The sequence below is a fragment of the Colias philodice genome, chromosome 9, assembly GCF_061535455.1.
Source record: "Colias philodice isolate Cphi_HAF_F1 chromosome 9, ilColPhil1 Martin Lab GWU primary, whole genome shotgun sequence".
Lineage (NCBI taxonomy): Eukaryota > Metazoa > Arthropoda > Insecta > Lepidoptera > Pieridae > Colias > Colias philodice.
Window position 1 is genome coordinate 9,506,122 of NC_143094.1, and position 16,850 is coordinate 9,522,971.

Consider the following 16,850-nt stretch of genomic DNA (forward strand, 5'->3'; position numbering starts at 1 on the left):
TTAATTTTTTTATTTATCGATATTTTAGTATTCGATAAAGTGGCAAGCACTACCTTTTTAGAACAAAAAGTGGCTACATGTGGATTTGAATGCCAAGCCGATAACAGTGTGTTGTCTCTTTCTATTGCATTAATTAGGGTATTGAATAAAAGAGAGCCACTATATAAGAAACGTTCAATTAATTGTTACTTCTCCAGGCTTGTTAATTACTCCGAGGGCAACTGGCATCAGAATTTTGATGTCTTAATCTGAGTTGACAATTTGTTTTTTTTATAGCAACGAGTCTTTTTGTCTCTGTGAAGTCAAAATAAGAACTGCTTTTCATCTTAGATTTCATAAATAACTGTACGGTACAAAAATTTAAATAGCCCTGTTTATTTTTGTACTTGTTTACTATCTTCGCTTATAGCAGATAATTTCAAGTTCATAACCCATTTCAATAATAATACATGGCGGATGAATAATACAATAATTGATGAAAGTAGTTTAAAAAATATAGGGGATTCATATAATATATGCTTATCAATTAAATTTTATGATATATAATTTTATTTTGTAATCATATGATTGAATATAAACAACAAAAAAGTTTTAGGCTAAAAACGAAAAATAATGTTTTCAGTAAAAATTCAGTCATCTGAATAAAAAAATTTGAGTGTCTATTTGTTAAATGAAAATGTATTAAAATTGTACTGCCTTTTGCTAAATGCATATGTATATGTCTGTCAATCTGTTTATTCCGGCTAATCGCTGCAACGGTTGGACAGATTTCGATGGGACTTCTTATAGTGATACACACAGGACGCAGCTAGTTTAGAATAAGAAAAACACATTCACAGCAGAAAACACCGTTTATTTTATAATTATAAGAGAATTTCAGATTGATAACCTACATACAGAATATAACTATAAAACCAATCTAACTTTGAATTTTACATGTGAATCTCACTGTTATCCAATATACAGTTATAATGTTGTAACCACAATAATAATGCATTAATTATAATATTAAATAGGTACAATTTTCATGTCATTTTCGATGAAATAATGCTGTTCTTACGATTCTTTTTATACCAATTTCATAATTTTACAAAATACAAGAACAAAAATACTGTTACTTACTAATCAATCTATTTTTAAAACAAGTATAAGTTAACATTTAAAAATAATAGAGTAATAATAAAGTCTATAAACATTAATAATGTTTCACATTATTTAACGCGAAGCAACATCGAATAGATTGAAAATACAAAGCACAAATTGTTGTTGATTTTAGGAAAGTTTATCTATATCAAATTGAAGTCTAGCGACTCTACTATTTTAAACGATTATATTTTAGTTCTTGACTTCTGCTTTTCAAATCGCCCTTTAATAAAAAGGCGCGTTGAACATTTATAACTACAATTTGCAAACAGTACTGTAATAAAAAAATCAAGATAGTAACATAAGTATTTTACATGCAATTTTACTATATTATGATATTTTTTATTATTTAACTAAACAATGATAAATGTGTGATTAAAGTGCCGCTGTAAGAAATTATCCTGCAGACCATTTATTTTGGTAGAAGCGGAGAATCTTAAAAATAGTTTTTGCTTTTTTCGTTGTTTTATAAATTCACAAAGCAGGACAAAACACGAGCAATAGGAATTTCAAATCGACTCCGTCTTAATGAGCTACGAATTATAGAAGAAAACTTAAAAAGTTACAATATTTCTTAAAATGTAGAATAGAGCAAAGACATGGCTTTACACTTGAGAAATAACGAACGTAAATTCTCGTAAACAAACACAGGACATTTTTAAACAACTCAATAATATATTCCTGGAAATCTTTAACACTTACTAGCTATCATTTCTGTTAATGTAATAAAATGCTATAAGAATTGACACATAAGTATATATAAACTATACTAATTGTGACTTACACAAAATTAGCAATCGAATAACAATACGCGTTCTATTGATAAGTAGTTCTGATTATGACAATATCTATGATTTTATAATAGTATAATATTTGAATGCACGCGCGACCGAGATCGCGACACCTGAAGATAACAATCTCCTACATAACAAGACCGATGAGTGGCTTTTACGGTTATATTTGAACACGAAGACGTCACTTATAGTATATATACTAGTAACAGAATAATACGTCTGCAATATTACGATTTAAGATAATATAGATTAATAGAGATCATTGAAAGCTGACTAGAAGAATATCGCCTACTCTAAGATTACAAACGCCTCGCGTATAGTACTGCCGCGCGTTTGATATACTTGTGCGAAGACTCGACGGGACGCACGCGAGCAATGCCAGTAACTATCCCTACAGAACATTAATTGGTGTCAGGTTCGCGGCCTCGCCTCGAGGCCGACGGTTCACTTAGCCTAGAGACAATGAAATAGGCGTCTAGCTAGTGCCAGCGTGTCAGCGTGTCAGCGTGTCAGCGATGATACACACAGAGACGGGCCAGCCAGAGCCGGCCGCCCGGCCGCCCCTGCCTGGCGCTGAGCGCAAGCGAGACAATTGACTGCCGAGTGAAAAATACGGTTGACATCGTAATGAATCTAAAGAGAAAAAGTTATATTACATACTTTCTCTACGATTCCAAAGGCATCTATAGGGAATCCTACTCTTAATAAAAATCTAATTACGCTATAAATGTTAAAATTAACATTGCTTTCTTTACAAACGCAACCGCACGCTCGGTTCACGAGGAGGTGTGGAGTGCTCGTTCGTCTGAAGACAATATTTAGTGCCGTTGTAGACAATGTACGGGGACGACACTGTCATTATTATCGATACACTTTATTGCACATTATCGCGAACCGTCCTAGTATCAATTTATGATAAGAAAATACTAATACAATTATTACATTGGTGCTTTACTTTCGAGCTTTATTCTACGTGTAATATTACAATATAAACATAAGTACCGCTCGACATACATATGGTTTTATATTGCTGAAGACTTTGTAATAAGTTGACAATAATTTATTAGAAAATTACCCTAGCTAAAACGGCTACATTATGTCTTACTGTACAACGAAGGGCGTCTTAAACATTACGAAAACTAAATAATATCATCACCTCCGCTCGCCGCGGGCGGTACGACCGCAGAAATCCGCGCCGTACATTCGACTAATCCGACCGAAGCGCCAAATTGTATGAACATTATATTTAAATAGTGACGAAGACTCACCGTTCATCAAACGTTACACTCACAATAACAATTATTATATTTATCATTAAACGTTAAAGTTAACTAAACAACAACTGCATCTACTATCACACATTCGAAAGTTTAAAACAATTTTACAAATTGTATGGAACATTATTGCTAGGGCGACGGCACGCGGCACGATATGCATGCGGTGGTGGGCGGGCCGCGTGCTGCGAGTGGTAACTACAAGATTTGTACTTCGCATTCCTGACGCTCGGCGACCGCGCACGGCCCGGGCCGCTCACCGCCCGGGTTGGGCACGGCCCGGGCCGCTCACCACCCGGGTAAGGCACGGCCCGGGCCGCTCACCGCCCGGGTTGGGCACGGCCCGGGCCGCTCACCGCCCGGGTTGGGCACGGCCCGGGCCGCTCACCGCCCGGGTTGGGCACGGCCCGGGCCGCTCACCGCCCGGGTTGGGCACGGCCCGGGCCGCTCACCGCCCTCACCGCGCTCCCGGAGCGGGAGCACCGAACGGTTGTGCACGCAGCCGGACTCGGGCTAATGCAATCATGATTACGCTGCGGGAACTGATCGACGTTTCGAACGGGAACTGGACTAATTCAGCGAACTATCTACCTAGTGGATTAGCATTTAGAATACGACTGCAATACTGTGGATACAGACGAATCGATGAACAAGCGTGTGGTACGGTGGTGCAGCGTCGATAATCATCATTGCAGAACCCTTTAACCACATACACGGGTCACTAACTCCGCATATCCTATTTCACTACTATATTTTCAAAAACAGACCTATTAATAACTTTTAGAAATCGATTGAAGTTTTTAAATGTATGTATCACATGTATGATATTTTATGTCGATATCACACCGATCATATGTGGTGTTGAAGCGTTACATATAGTCATAGATTAGCTAAGGTATCACATGATATAAAATACAGAACACATTTTTAAGACTGTTATATATTGCTATACTTTCGGTACCGTGATTATTACATGAGGATTTAGCATTATTAATTTTATATAATAAGTAATCTTTATGCAGGAACTACGTAGTAATAAGTTATGACGAACTACATAATAATCGAAATGTCATTAAACAATTTTAATTAAATATCGCAACAAATCTATTGTAACCCTTTTTAATTCTATAAATTAACATATTCTTTGATTATTTTTGTGTATTTCATAAATTGATGGTATATTTAAAACATCATAACAATAAATATGAAAAATATAAATTGATTAGTGACTAGAAAAAATAAAATAAAAAGGTTACAATATGCTTGCATGTGCGTATATTCAGCTTACTTCGATTGAACGTTAAGGGCCGATATATAATAATAATACAGATCGTTTAGTTATTAAATTCATAACGACTAATGTCCCCATGGGGTTATAAGAATATTCCAATGAATAATGGAATGTAATTGAAATCTTATATATAACATATAACACGAGATAAATAACGTTAGATAATGGGGAGCTCTGACAGATGTATGGCGGGTGATTCGCAGGCACCAAACACGTAGCGTCTCGATCTGACGGTCCTATAAAATATAATATGTTATTATTTTTTCTGGAATATTCTATTCGAAGGACCCATGCTCAGACTGGACCATTTATAAAATTTAATTGAGTATTCATTTTTATTTGTTTTATTTTAAATATTTTTTAAACACATACTTATATACTTAATTGACATTTAATTGTTTATTTTAAAAGCAGGTTTAAATTACCACTAATAAGTTTTAAGACTCTACAATAAGCTTTACTCCTTTCAATCCATCTTTGCCAATATATAGATAAGTTTATGTAGAGTAAAATAACTTATTAAACGGTACAATATTTAGAAAAGTAATTATCAATATGGACTAATGACTATATTATGTTAAATGTTTTATTCTAAACCAAGTCTTACTTCTATTCTTCGAGATTACTATAGCTATAATAAATGTATCTGGCTTTATGTTCACACTTTGTAAATGTTAACTATATGTACCTAAATATAAATGGATGTAATTATTTGACTTACAAATAACTCTTAAAAACTAATAGTAACATGCAGTGTGGAAAGTAGAATAAAGTGAAGGTGTGAGAACCAAAACTCTATTTCAGAGTTCAGTTCTAAAAGACAAATAACCTAGCATGCACATTGCGAAATAGAATTAAACTAGGTTCAGACAGCAAAAACTATTTGACTGTCCCCCAAATATTAGAAATACTAGTTCAATATAGTTTTTTGTTTTTATCTAAGGATTTTTCACATACAGACACTTTTGTATGTTAAGTGTCGAATTGTTGTTGTTTGTTTATTGAAAAAATCTGGTTCTTTCGTTTTTTCGTTTTGTCTTTTAGGTGGGTAGATATTTTAGTCAAGAATAAGAGTGCTGTAACGTGAAAGAAGAAAAACATAGGTGTCAGGGTGCAGATAGACTAATAGATTGAAATATACCATTCCACAGTAAATTGAAAATAAAAGAAGCAAAACCAATTGTATGGGTTTGTTTAACTTTAAAATTATAGAAAGAAATAGAACTCTATTGGAGTTTTATAAAGAATAGGGGATATTACTATTATACATGTTTGTATAAATATCCACATTGAAATAATGCTAAATATTTACAAGCAGACAAATTTTCACAACAGGGGAATTCACAACGCAAGAATGATTAGGCTGGGCCTTTTTCGTTCTTATAAAAAAAATTTACCTTTTCCCGTACTGTTACCACCAAATTTTTCTTACTCGTGACTCGATATCCTTGTAATAATTTAAATTATTATTTATATATTATTATTTATCTATATCAAAATTTGAATCGATGTGTTCATAGTGATAAATCTTGTTATGTACACTGTATCTTTTGGCAACATATTTGTTAAACTCTAAATACTGCTACTTTACTTAATGGAGCAAATATGATTGCGGCATGCAAATTTATTACCCCAATACATTTTACATCGGTACCTCCACACAAACGGAGGCACACTGAATTCGGTTCACCGATTTCAACAAGCATAATGGCTCATCTCATTAAACAATCGAATGATACATCTACGCGATGGTTCGATATAAAAATCTAACTATATACGCTGTCTAGTCAGCCGAGAGAGTTAGTTACTCGTCAAACCTGCCCCCAGCACGCGTTTAGAAGAACGTGTTATACACGTAGCCGGTCGCAATGAGGCCGAGCACGAGCAGGCACAGCATAATCATAATCTTCTTCTGCACAATGACAAATACAACACACATTAGTACGCTAGGGTAGATGGCGAGCGGGTCGGCAGCGGCGCCCGGCGGTCAGTCGGCGCCCGACCGTCGCCGCGGCCGCACCGCTCGCCGCGCGCGGTTACCTGCAGCGGGCGGCGCGTGCCTCTCACATGAAGGTGCTCGACACGTAGCCGACGACGACGAAACCCAGAATTAGCAGGCACACTAGGATCATGATCTTCTTCTGTCGTGCCGAGTGGCGACCATGCAACAGTACGCTTTAATCCTGTCCGCGGGCTTTACCGCACAGGACAGTATCGCTTCACACACATCGATTTCATTACGGATAAATTTAATTTGTTATGAACTAGTGGACTACTCGTGTGGGTGCGTCATTTGCCTCGACTTACGGTTATGGTAGATAAGGAAAAAAATAAAAATAAAATCATAAAAAATAAAATAAATAAATGTAATTCTCAAATTATGAACATATTTACATTCTTCAGTAAATTAATAGTCGAATACATGTAAAGAACGCTCGTATGTATCCACGAGTTAAACATTGTTCGTTAATTAGAAAACAGATTTAAAATTCAAACGTAATAATATGTTAAATAACATGTGGTATAACAATATAATGAAGCACATTAAGTAATAATAATAAAGAATGGCAAATAATTATGTCTCGCAGTCTTTCCATTATACAAATAAATGATTGCAAGATAATAAACATTCAATGCTTATAACAAAGACACAATTACCATCGCACAATAACGACATAAAATCACAGTAACTTGCTAATAACATAGCAATATGATATAAAACATGTGCGTTTCGTAACTAGAAATACTTTATAGAGGAATACGAATTCAAAGAAACATCCTATTAAATGCAAAGATAACATTAAAAAACATTTATCTTAGTTGTAACATGACATTATGTAACAAATTAGAAATAAAAGAACAATCAAACACTGCATTCTTAAAGAACATTCCGATCTTATTGCGAATAATAAATAAATAGGAAGTGACTAACGCGATACAATAAGTACTGTTTCACACTATAAAACTGAGAGCAAATAAATTTTTTTGAACTATAATAACAATGGAAACAATAGTACATACTTCGGGAATCTATATTTATTTGTACGATAAGAAATAAAATATGTTTAATATTATATTTTATTACAGTTTTGTGCAATTTCTTTGCCAGATTTCATTCACTAAGACATTATGTGATGTCCTCTTGGCAGTGATGAAGGCAGTTTAAAAATACATACATCTTTTTATTTAAACTTATTTGCTCCCCACGAGATACTTTAAACGTTTATATAATCGTGTTGTGTACTTAAGTATAAAGAAACATTGCTTAACTATTAAAATACTGCTTGTGATCTCAAAATATAATTTATTCTTAAAGACTATTTGTAATTTGAAGTACGAAAGATATTCTCTGGTAATATTGTAGAATAGGAATTTAGAGAAAATAAAGACAACGTTTTATTAAATGCACAGTTGTCTCATTAGTAAAGCTAGTACTGTTAATATATACAATAGTTAAGTATACTTTTGAATCCTTAATAAATTATTATTATCTTATATCTATATTGGAATATAATATAATGAGAAGAAATGACTAACGTTGAGTGTAATATAAAGATTTTAAAGTGTGTATTGTGATATTAGGAATACCTTATTGTATCTCCTCATTATATTATATTCTTTAAACCAGACAATATTTACATAAATGACTTTCCGAACAGTTACTTTATTCGACTGCACTATATACATTCAGGTCTTTATCTATACTAGAGCACAATCTATTTATTGCACTGTACACATAATATTGTCTTCCATCTACTCGACGACAGTAGAGCTAAATACATATTTTAATATAATCGTTGGTTACAAAAATATGTTTTGAATCAAAATTCAATCAAAAACATCACTGGTGCTTCGGTATAATTTAATGAAAATTTTACTAAACATCTCTTGTGTTTTGTGACAACACTGCCGCATATGTATCGCTCAAGCACCAAAACATGTCATAGCTATACCAGCGTTCCTACAATACGGACGTATATAAATGCTAGCTAAGACGAATATCATAGTTCCTTGCACTGTTATAGTTCGTGGGTAGACCGTGTGACGTCACAGGCCCGGCGTGATGACAATCCTTAGGACAGGACGATCGCGAGCACTATTATTAATATAACCAGCGTAACTGACAGGCATATTATGAGGAAGATTTTTTTCTGCAATGACAAAGGAGAAACAAAAACAAAATAAATAAAATGATAAAATACTAATGGCTATGAATACTTCTATTGTAACGTGCGTGGGTATGTGACCGGTTTGGTATTGTGTTACTGGATGTTTTCAAATTGTAAGTGGGTGTTAAAAATGTGTGATATTTTTGTACTAGCATGTCGATAATATGAAAATTGAAAACTGTAATTCTGATTTATGTTTATTTTTTCAAATGAATTATGTGACTTAATTAAGTACTTTCCTAAATTTAAGACGATAGATTGAAGTATGTACATGTATATGAATTTCATTTCTTGATTAACTTATAGATTATATTTTGAAGAATCTCAGAAACTAAGTGATAGTTCGGATATGTAATTAAAATATACACGAAAACTATTTATCATATTAATGTTTATATTGAAGTAAAAAAGCTAGTATTTCTATGCTTATACACCTTTATGCACTTCTATGCTTTATGACATGCACAACAAATTACATATAAAGCTCAGCACATATAAAAGCTGCATGTGATATTTTGCCCTACAATATACTATCATTGAATTTTAATACTGTAAAATGCAATTATTTTATTTTATTTTTTGTGTTTAAGCCATGCAGTGAATCATTTGTAACGCATTTGTTTTGACTTGGGTAATTATTGAAGTCGATTCATTTTATCTGCTCTAAATTTAGAATATCTGCGGTCATGCAGGAAAAAAAAGAACAAAAACCAGTTAAAGAAAAAAAAAAACACATTAATGACAGACTAAAAAACCAAGAGGAAAAAACTTAAAAACCGAACAGATTACAGAGAAAAAAAAATGCTCATCAAGATAGTATAGTTCCATGATTAATCACGACTTTCCATCCCCGGCGGTTGCATAGAACTGTGGCGGAAGACTCGCGTATGCTCCATATTAGTTGGTCGTCAGTTAGAGAGCGAGTCTAGTTACCTTCCGCGCCTTGGTGGCCCACTTGTACGCTTGCACGAGCTCGCCGCCGCCCGTCTCCACGTAGTTGGTCGCCTCGCCCACGTGGTGCTCGATGCGATCTATCAGTTCGCCCTGCTCGCGCTAAGGGCGGGGGCGCTGGGAGGAAACGGGACGCAACCGACGCGCGAACGGCCGATTGGTTCATACGATTCGCATTACACCCCACGGTAAGTGTGTTACGGGAACCGACCGATTAATATCATACGCTGAACGGGAATTGTTAAGAGTTAGGACAGAGTATCAGAGCGGAAAAACAAAATAAATGCAAGTAGTAGTAGTAGTTTCACACAGAAGAACACGTGAGTTACGGTACGTTCAGTGATCCCTTAATTAATACAGACATTGTTAGTTCACAGGTTACTTGCTATATAATAACGTGGTTAGTGTATATTATAGTTGTAATAATAGATTTATAGTATTTAATTAATTAATAGGTTACGATAATCAGTTTCGGTTAAATAACGTGTTATTATATAACAAATATTGTTATACAGAAGGCAAATTACGCACACACCAAAATGAAATACACATTAGTGACACACAAGTCAAATAATTAGATTAAGTTAAGAAGCCCACTTCCATCGAGTTAGTCCGTGTTAGAAACATATATAATCACAACAATGAAAGCCAATTTGTGAATGCACATAATATAGGTAAAACAGAACATGGTGTGAACCAATCACCGAATTGTCGACGTAATTAAAGCGGGGTTGTAAATTGAGCCGTTCACGAAACAAAAAGGGCGGGAAACGGGAAGAGGTCGGGCGGAGGGACGGGAGGGGGACAAACAAAACAAAAACGCATTAGCAACGAATGTAACGACATTGGTATTAGGCGGACTCACCCGTCGAGCTTTGCTCTGATATTTAAGGGCCTTCTTTGTATCCTGTGTGGCAGTTTGGACATAGTCCACAGCGTGCTCTACATGATACTCAATGCGGTCGATCATCTCACCCTGTATCCATAGGATTGTGTTAGCATTAACTACACGTATTCGTACTACTTTTTGCTACCATTACATATACATCTCATAAGAACAGGGGATTCATTAAAAGTTATGATGTCATGAATGAGTCATAACATTATGAGTAGGATGTGATGATCAGTATAATCTAAATAAGAATTTCTGCAATATCAGAGTAACTGACAATATAAAATTCATAACATGTCTATATTCATAAAGAAGTTGCGCTTATATGGGAATAAAGTCTATTGATGATATAAATTACTTAGAAAGGCGCATTCTAAGACTGCGGTTTCCTTATTTGTTAATAAGACGGTATTTATATTCATAGCGTGAACATGAATAATAAAAAACATATTATTATATTTCTGCAAAAAATGAGCTTTAAACTCTTACTATCTAAATATAGCAGATATTTTCAGATACATAAAATTACTTAATCATTAAATTGTTAGAAAATTTAACGAAGAAAAAAGCCCGAATGGTGGAAACCATTTGGCCGATTCCTTCCTCCTATAAATTACACTGCTTCATAATCATACCCTATCAGTTAAAAATTAACAACAGCTTTCTGCCACTCTATTAAAGTGATACATAGCGTAAAAACCCCCCCATCACACGATTCCAGTGTTCTAGAAACATCTAGAAGCACGTGACGCCCAGCAAATAGTAATAGATGTATGACCTGACTCTCGACGAGCATGGCCATGTCCATGAACATGTCGTGCAGCTCCCGGATCGACGTCTCCAGTTTGATGATGTCCGCGTGCCTCGCCTCTATGTCCGCTAGCGTTTGCTTCGCTTGCTGTGTCTCCATTATAATCTGAAATTGTTTTTGGTGAACCGTTAGATTTGAATTCTATAAGAATTAAAGAAATTTTAATAATTTATGAATTCAACCTATTGTAATTAAATAGCCAAAAAGTTATGATTACAATTTCGAGGTAGCCTCAAATATGCAAAAGAAATCATAGACTGGGGTAGAAGCCTTTAAAAATAATGAAAAGATAAAAAAAATCGCAGTCGGATGAAACCCATTAGAAAAGGAGGGGAATATGATAAAAATGTAAGGAAAAATAAATTACGGTCAATCCGAATTCGGGAAGCGGGAGGGGGGAGCTTTTAAGAGAGAAAAATGGTTTCTCTCGATTTCCGACAAAACTACAAGTCCTATAGAAAAAAGTTCAATCGCAAAGTTATAGGTAATTAAAAGTTCTACAACTTTTGTATTTACAATTTTTTCACATAACCTCAAAATTTAGGTGAAAAATTCAAAAAACCAAGTTTTTGGTCTTTTATTTTTATCTACTTCAAAATTTATTTATTTTCTACGAAATTTGGTGGAAACTTACTTTATTATGTCCCAAATACACTGTAATTTATTTGATTGAAAATATTTATTTTTTCGCCTTATTTTGAATTAATACCAAAAAAACAACCTAATTTTCAATCGAAAAGTCACCCGTCAAAATATCAGCTTTTTTCAAAAACTTGGAGTGCCTTTTATTCATTGAAATCTCTACTTTCATATGGTGCAAAAAAAATAAACACCACCATAGTAAATGTTCTCAGGAAATGCATGCAAACAGTGTGAAAATTAGCTTTTACTAAATCAGGCACACTTCTCGAACTACCTGAAATGTTTTTATCGACATCATTTTGCTTTTGAATATGCTGGAAAATATTAAATTTAGAACAATTAATTATTTTTCTTTTGAAATATTACCGAAAAGCCGATACAAGAGAAGATAATATAGAGTTCAAGAAGTGTGCCTGATTTAGTAAAAGCTAATTTTCACACTGTTTGTATGCATTTCCTGAGAACATTTACTATGGTGGTGTTTATTTTTTTTACACCATATGAAAGTAGAGATTTCAATGAATAAAAGGCACTCCAAGTTTTTGAAAAAAGCTGATATTTTGACGGGTGACTTTTCGATTGAAAATTAGGTTGTTTTTTTGGTATTAATTCAAAATAAGGCGAAAAAATAAATATTTTCAATCAAATAAATTACAGTGTATTTGGGACATAATAAAGTAAGTTTCCACCAAATTTCGTAGAAAAAAAAAATTTTTGAAGTAGATAAAAATAAAAGACCAAAAACTTGGTTTTTTGAATTTTTCACCTAAATTTTGAGGTTATGTGAAAAAATTGTGAATACAAAAGTTGTAGAACTTTTAATTACCTATAACTTTGCCATTGAACTTTTTTCTATAGGACTTGTAGTTTTGTCGGAAATCGAGAGAAACCATTTTTCTCTCTTAAAAGCTCCCCCCTCCCGCTTCCCGAATTCGGATTGACCGTAATTTATTTTTCCTTACATTTTTATCATATTCCCCTCCTTTTCTAATGGGTTTCATCCGACTGCGATTTTTTTTTGTTTCTAAAATTATCTACTCTAGTCTATCATGGGTTGACCCTATTATGGATCGATTTAGGTGGTTTCAACAAAATAATGATACTGCCGCGTATATTCATGATTTTTAGATGCACGTAATCTATGCTTTTAGATAGCCTTTGAGAGTAGGAAAATTTTTAATGTCGGCATCCTCACATGGAAAAATTCTTATTTATAAAATTGGTTAATCTTATCGTCATTATCGACCTATTACTGTGAAAGTGTTACAATAGTGGTGGATTAGATTTGTATTATAACTGTTGTGCTTAATAACAATTGATGATGAATATGAACCAATTTAAATGAACAAGATCCGTTTCACTCGTTCGTGCAATTAATGCAAATTACTTTAATTTTGATTCACAGACAATATCAATGCAAATGAGATTAATTTTGATTAAACCGTTTCAATTGCTTTATGTTTAATGTGATTGCATCTTATCGTGCACAATCAGATTTGTTTTTGTTTTTCCGTTTTATGTTCGTTAAAACAACAATAACTTTCAAGAAGCAGCCTGAGATAGCTTATCGTGACATGATATTTCAATCAAGGGCTGACTGCAATCAATCAGCGCGTTGGATGAATAGATACATGTATATTTATTAAATTAATCTGACCACGTCGTCGCTCGTTTAAAAATTCGATTTTCCCTTCCCACGTCGGTACAGCGGGCCAGTAATTACTGTCACAAGTTGTTCCAGTGCGGTCTGTTAACTGTATTTGCGTTAATGTGATTGCAAGTGCTGAAAATCGCGTAATTATGCGCAATTCCGACCGTTTGTGACGTTATGTGATTACGGTTCGTACATTTACGATAATTGACATTGTTATGAAATTGTTTTATAACGAGAGTGTGAAATATTTAGGATGTATATTTATTATTTTATTGTTAAAGAGATTAAATACACAGCGTCAATTCAAACTACAATTAAATTATCTTTAACTACGTACCGCTATTGAGATCCAAAAACAGCAATTAACCAAGGACAATTAATGTATATTGTTTTCTATAATTAAGATAAAAAGGTCAATAATATTTTTTCCCCCAGACAGAAACTCAACATATTTTTCTACAAGACCCGGCATAATTAAGAGCCAACAAAACGAGTGAGAGAATTCAAAATTATGTTTTCCTATTGCACGCCTCATAAGCGAAGCGTTGAGGTGGGTACTACTGTCACTTCGCGCAAAACATCTGATTTTTCAAACTTAAAATGTCTTTATGTATCATACATTGCACTTGTAAGATAATACATATACACACATATTAAGAAAAAACACTATTTTTAACGTTCATGATATTTTTGATGTCATTTTTGTTATTTAAACTAGTTAAAAAACAGTTTAAAAAAGTTCTGTCTTGGACGTCCGTGTGTCTGTATGTGCGGATCCTTTTTCTTGTTAACACGATAGCGACCGAAATACTTTACTAATCGAGTCTTTTTTTTTCTCTTACGCTTGAGTATGCTCAGGAATAGAACCCTTTCATTTTTCAGGGTCTGATTCGATGTGGTTTGATTGTTATTAAATAAACAAAAATAATAATTAATAAATATTTATTAAAAAAAAATTATGAGGCGTGCACTTTTGGATTTTCCAAATTATTATCTATTGCTGTCGCGCTATGCCTCAAGCCTCCCCCCTAGAGCGCGACAAGGACAACTGCAGCTCGGGCCGAAAATACCTAGGAAAATTACGCAAATTCGACGTTCCGTGGTCCTATGTTTTCTCCTCCAATACTGGACCCATTTAATTACTTTTTTCATAATTTAGTAGAGAAAAGTATAGGCTATGTTCCTACGTTTTGCTTTTTTTATATAATGTTCAAAAATTAGTTTTATGGAAGACGAAACATAACGGAAAATCTGTCCTATTTCTTACGTTTTGAAAGATTCATATCTTTTTTAATAATTAAGATATGAAAAAAAGGAAAACGTAGGAACATGGTTAAAATTACCATAGATTAATAATAAAAAAATATATTGCTCTAGAGGCACAATCCAGGGAGGAAACAATGGACTACGTTCAACGTTGGTATGGAAAAACGGCTCTTTTATTTGCTCTTAATACTGTTCAGGAAAATGCGGGTCATAATAACAAACAAGAAATAAGTTTGTATGAAATTACAAGTAAAGCAAATGATTTTGAAATAAATTGTAAGAAAATAACTGCCCGAATGAATCGATATGCTAATTTAAAAAAAAAGGGTCAAGAGATAAGCTTAAATAACACGGGCAACTATAATAACCTACAATGTATCCACATGTTTATTGCGGTAAACTATAAGGGGACTGTTTATTACAATTTTGTAGTTACTGCTACTGGATCGAACTACAGAGCTGTATACCTACTGTATATGTACGTAGTAACAGATTATTTAAAAGGGTGGCCTTGTAATTGTTCAAACATTCCCATACATTTTACGACGACCTAGTATTTTGTATAGAAGCTTGTATAGACCATGTTACGAGTTACGACGACCCTGTAGGCTATATTGAATAGATAGAAGAACGTACCCCTTGAGTGAACACGGCCGGGTTGTCCTGCTCGAGCATGGCCTCGAGCTCGTCGTCGGTGGTCGCTCGGCCAGTGATCTCCAGCTGTCGGAGTATCCTGTTTTTGCACCGATCCCGGTAGTCCGTCTGCGTGCGGTTGTACTCCGTCATCACCTCGACGAACTTGCGCGACAGCGTCGAGTGCTGCGTCTTTCTTATCCTCAGGTCCGCTGACGATTTGTTCGAGTGCTCCTCCTGTTCGATGTTCTGCTCTATGTCTGCGGGTTTTTGGTATGACCGTGATAGTTGGTTGGTATTTTATTGCACGTTACGGAGAATTGAAGATTTAATTTAGAATTCAAATGATTAGACTTTATAAAAAAGTCGAATTACATACAGGTGTTATAAAAACGCGAATAGAAAACATTCAAGCTTCCATATTTCAAATGAAAATACAAATTTAAAAGTAAAAATTGAAGTGGCATCGAGAAAAAATTGTTACCTATTTTCGAAAACAAAATTGGTGATAAAATTATAATGAGACGCCTATTTTATCATCTCTGAATAAAAGTAAAAAGATTTTTCGCGTAAATGGGAACTTGTCCCGGCAATATTATAAAACGCTCCCTCGAGAGTCTTTTCAAAGACACAGAAAATTTTATGTTTTATAAATTTTATAGTCTCGTCTGTCTCATAATATCAAATGAAACGATGGAGCAACGCTCACAAGCTGCTATTCTAGTTTTACAATAGCACAATGAGATACACAATTAACTGTAGGTGAAAAAAATTACTTACGTTTTAATTTTCCTCTAACTTTGTTGGCAGTTTTCTTGATATCAGCCATGAGATCTTCTAACTCATGCTTTGTTTCTGTAATAACATGTTTTTAAGTTTTAATATCTGTGTTGTATAAAAATTTCAGTCAAAACATGCATGCATCTATAAATCATTAACATTTATGAAAACATATTAACCTAGCCTAGCAATTTCTCGATAATATCTTAACAATAAAATCCCTCGAGTAACTTATGTAAGTTCTAAAATGGTTTCATAAAACAATAACTCATGGATTCGAAAGAAACGAACAAAAACATTTATTTCTCACTTTTGCCATTAAAATTACGCTTGAAAAACTAAGGGCAATAAAATTATCAACGTTTAAGACTAAAACTTTGATCCCAATTCCCAACTTAAGAATGCCTATTTATCAGACCGTGAAAATCTTAAGTGGGTGACATTAAGAAGATTAAATGATACTTGAAATATTATAATGCTATCGTCAACAACTTTCCTTGAAATTTAATTTGCTGCTCCAAACTAGCATGTAAATGCTAAATTATATATT

At 33.9% G+C, this 16,850-nt stretch overlaps 1 protein-coding gene across 6 annotated transcripts in view; it reads right to left on the reverse strand.

Annotated features, from left to right (window-relative positions):
* Positions 1 to 3,657: 3,657 nt before the first annotated feature.
* Syx1A (Syntaxin 1A) overlaps positions 3,658 to 16,850 on the reverse strand; it is a 43,653-nt gene continuing 30,460 nt past the window's right edge. The window contains exons 4-9 of one of the 6 annotated variants that reach the window (XM_089699334.1): positions 16,301 to 16,375; positions 15,524 to 15,780; positions 11,293 to 11,430; positions 10,488 to 10,598; positions 6,543 to 6,643; positions 3,658 to 4,738 (exon numbers count right to left, since the gene is read on the reverse strand). In XM_089699334.1, the coding sequence (XP_089555460.1) occupies positions 6,566 to 6,643; positions 10,488 to 10,598; positions 11,293 to 11,430; positions 15,524 to 15,780; positions 16,301 to 16,375 (659 nt within the window). In that variant the 3' untranslated portion in view covers positions 3,658 to 4,738; positions 6,543 to 6,565. Of the gene's footprint in view, positions 4,739 to 6,321; positions 6,415 to 6,542; positions 6,644 to 6,854; positions 8,654 to 9,604; positions 10,599 to 11,292; positions 11,431 to 15,523; positions 15,781 to 16,300; positions 16,376 to 16,850 lie in introns of those variants that run through there. The other 5 variants (XM_089699335.1, XM_089699333.1, XM_089699332.1 and 2 more) reach the window with 5 other exon arrangements.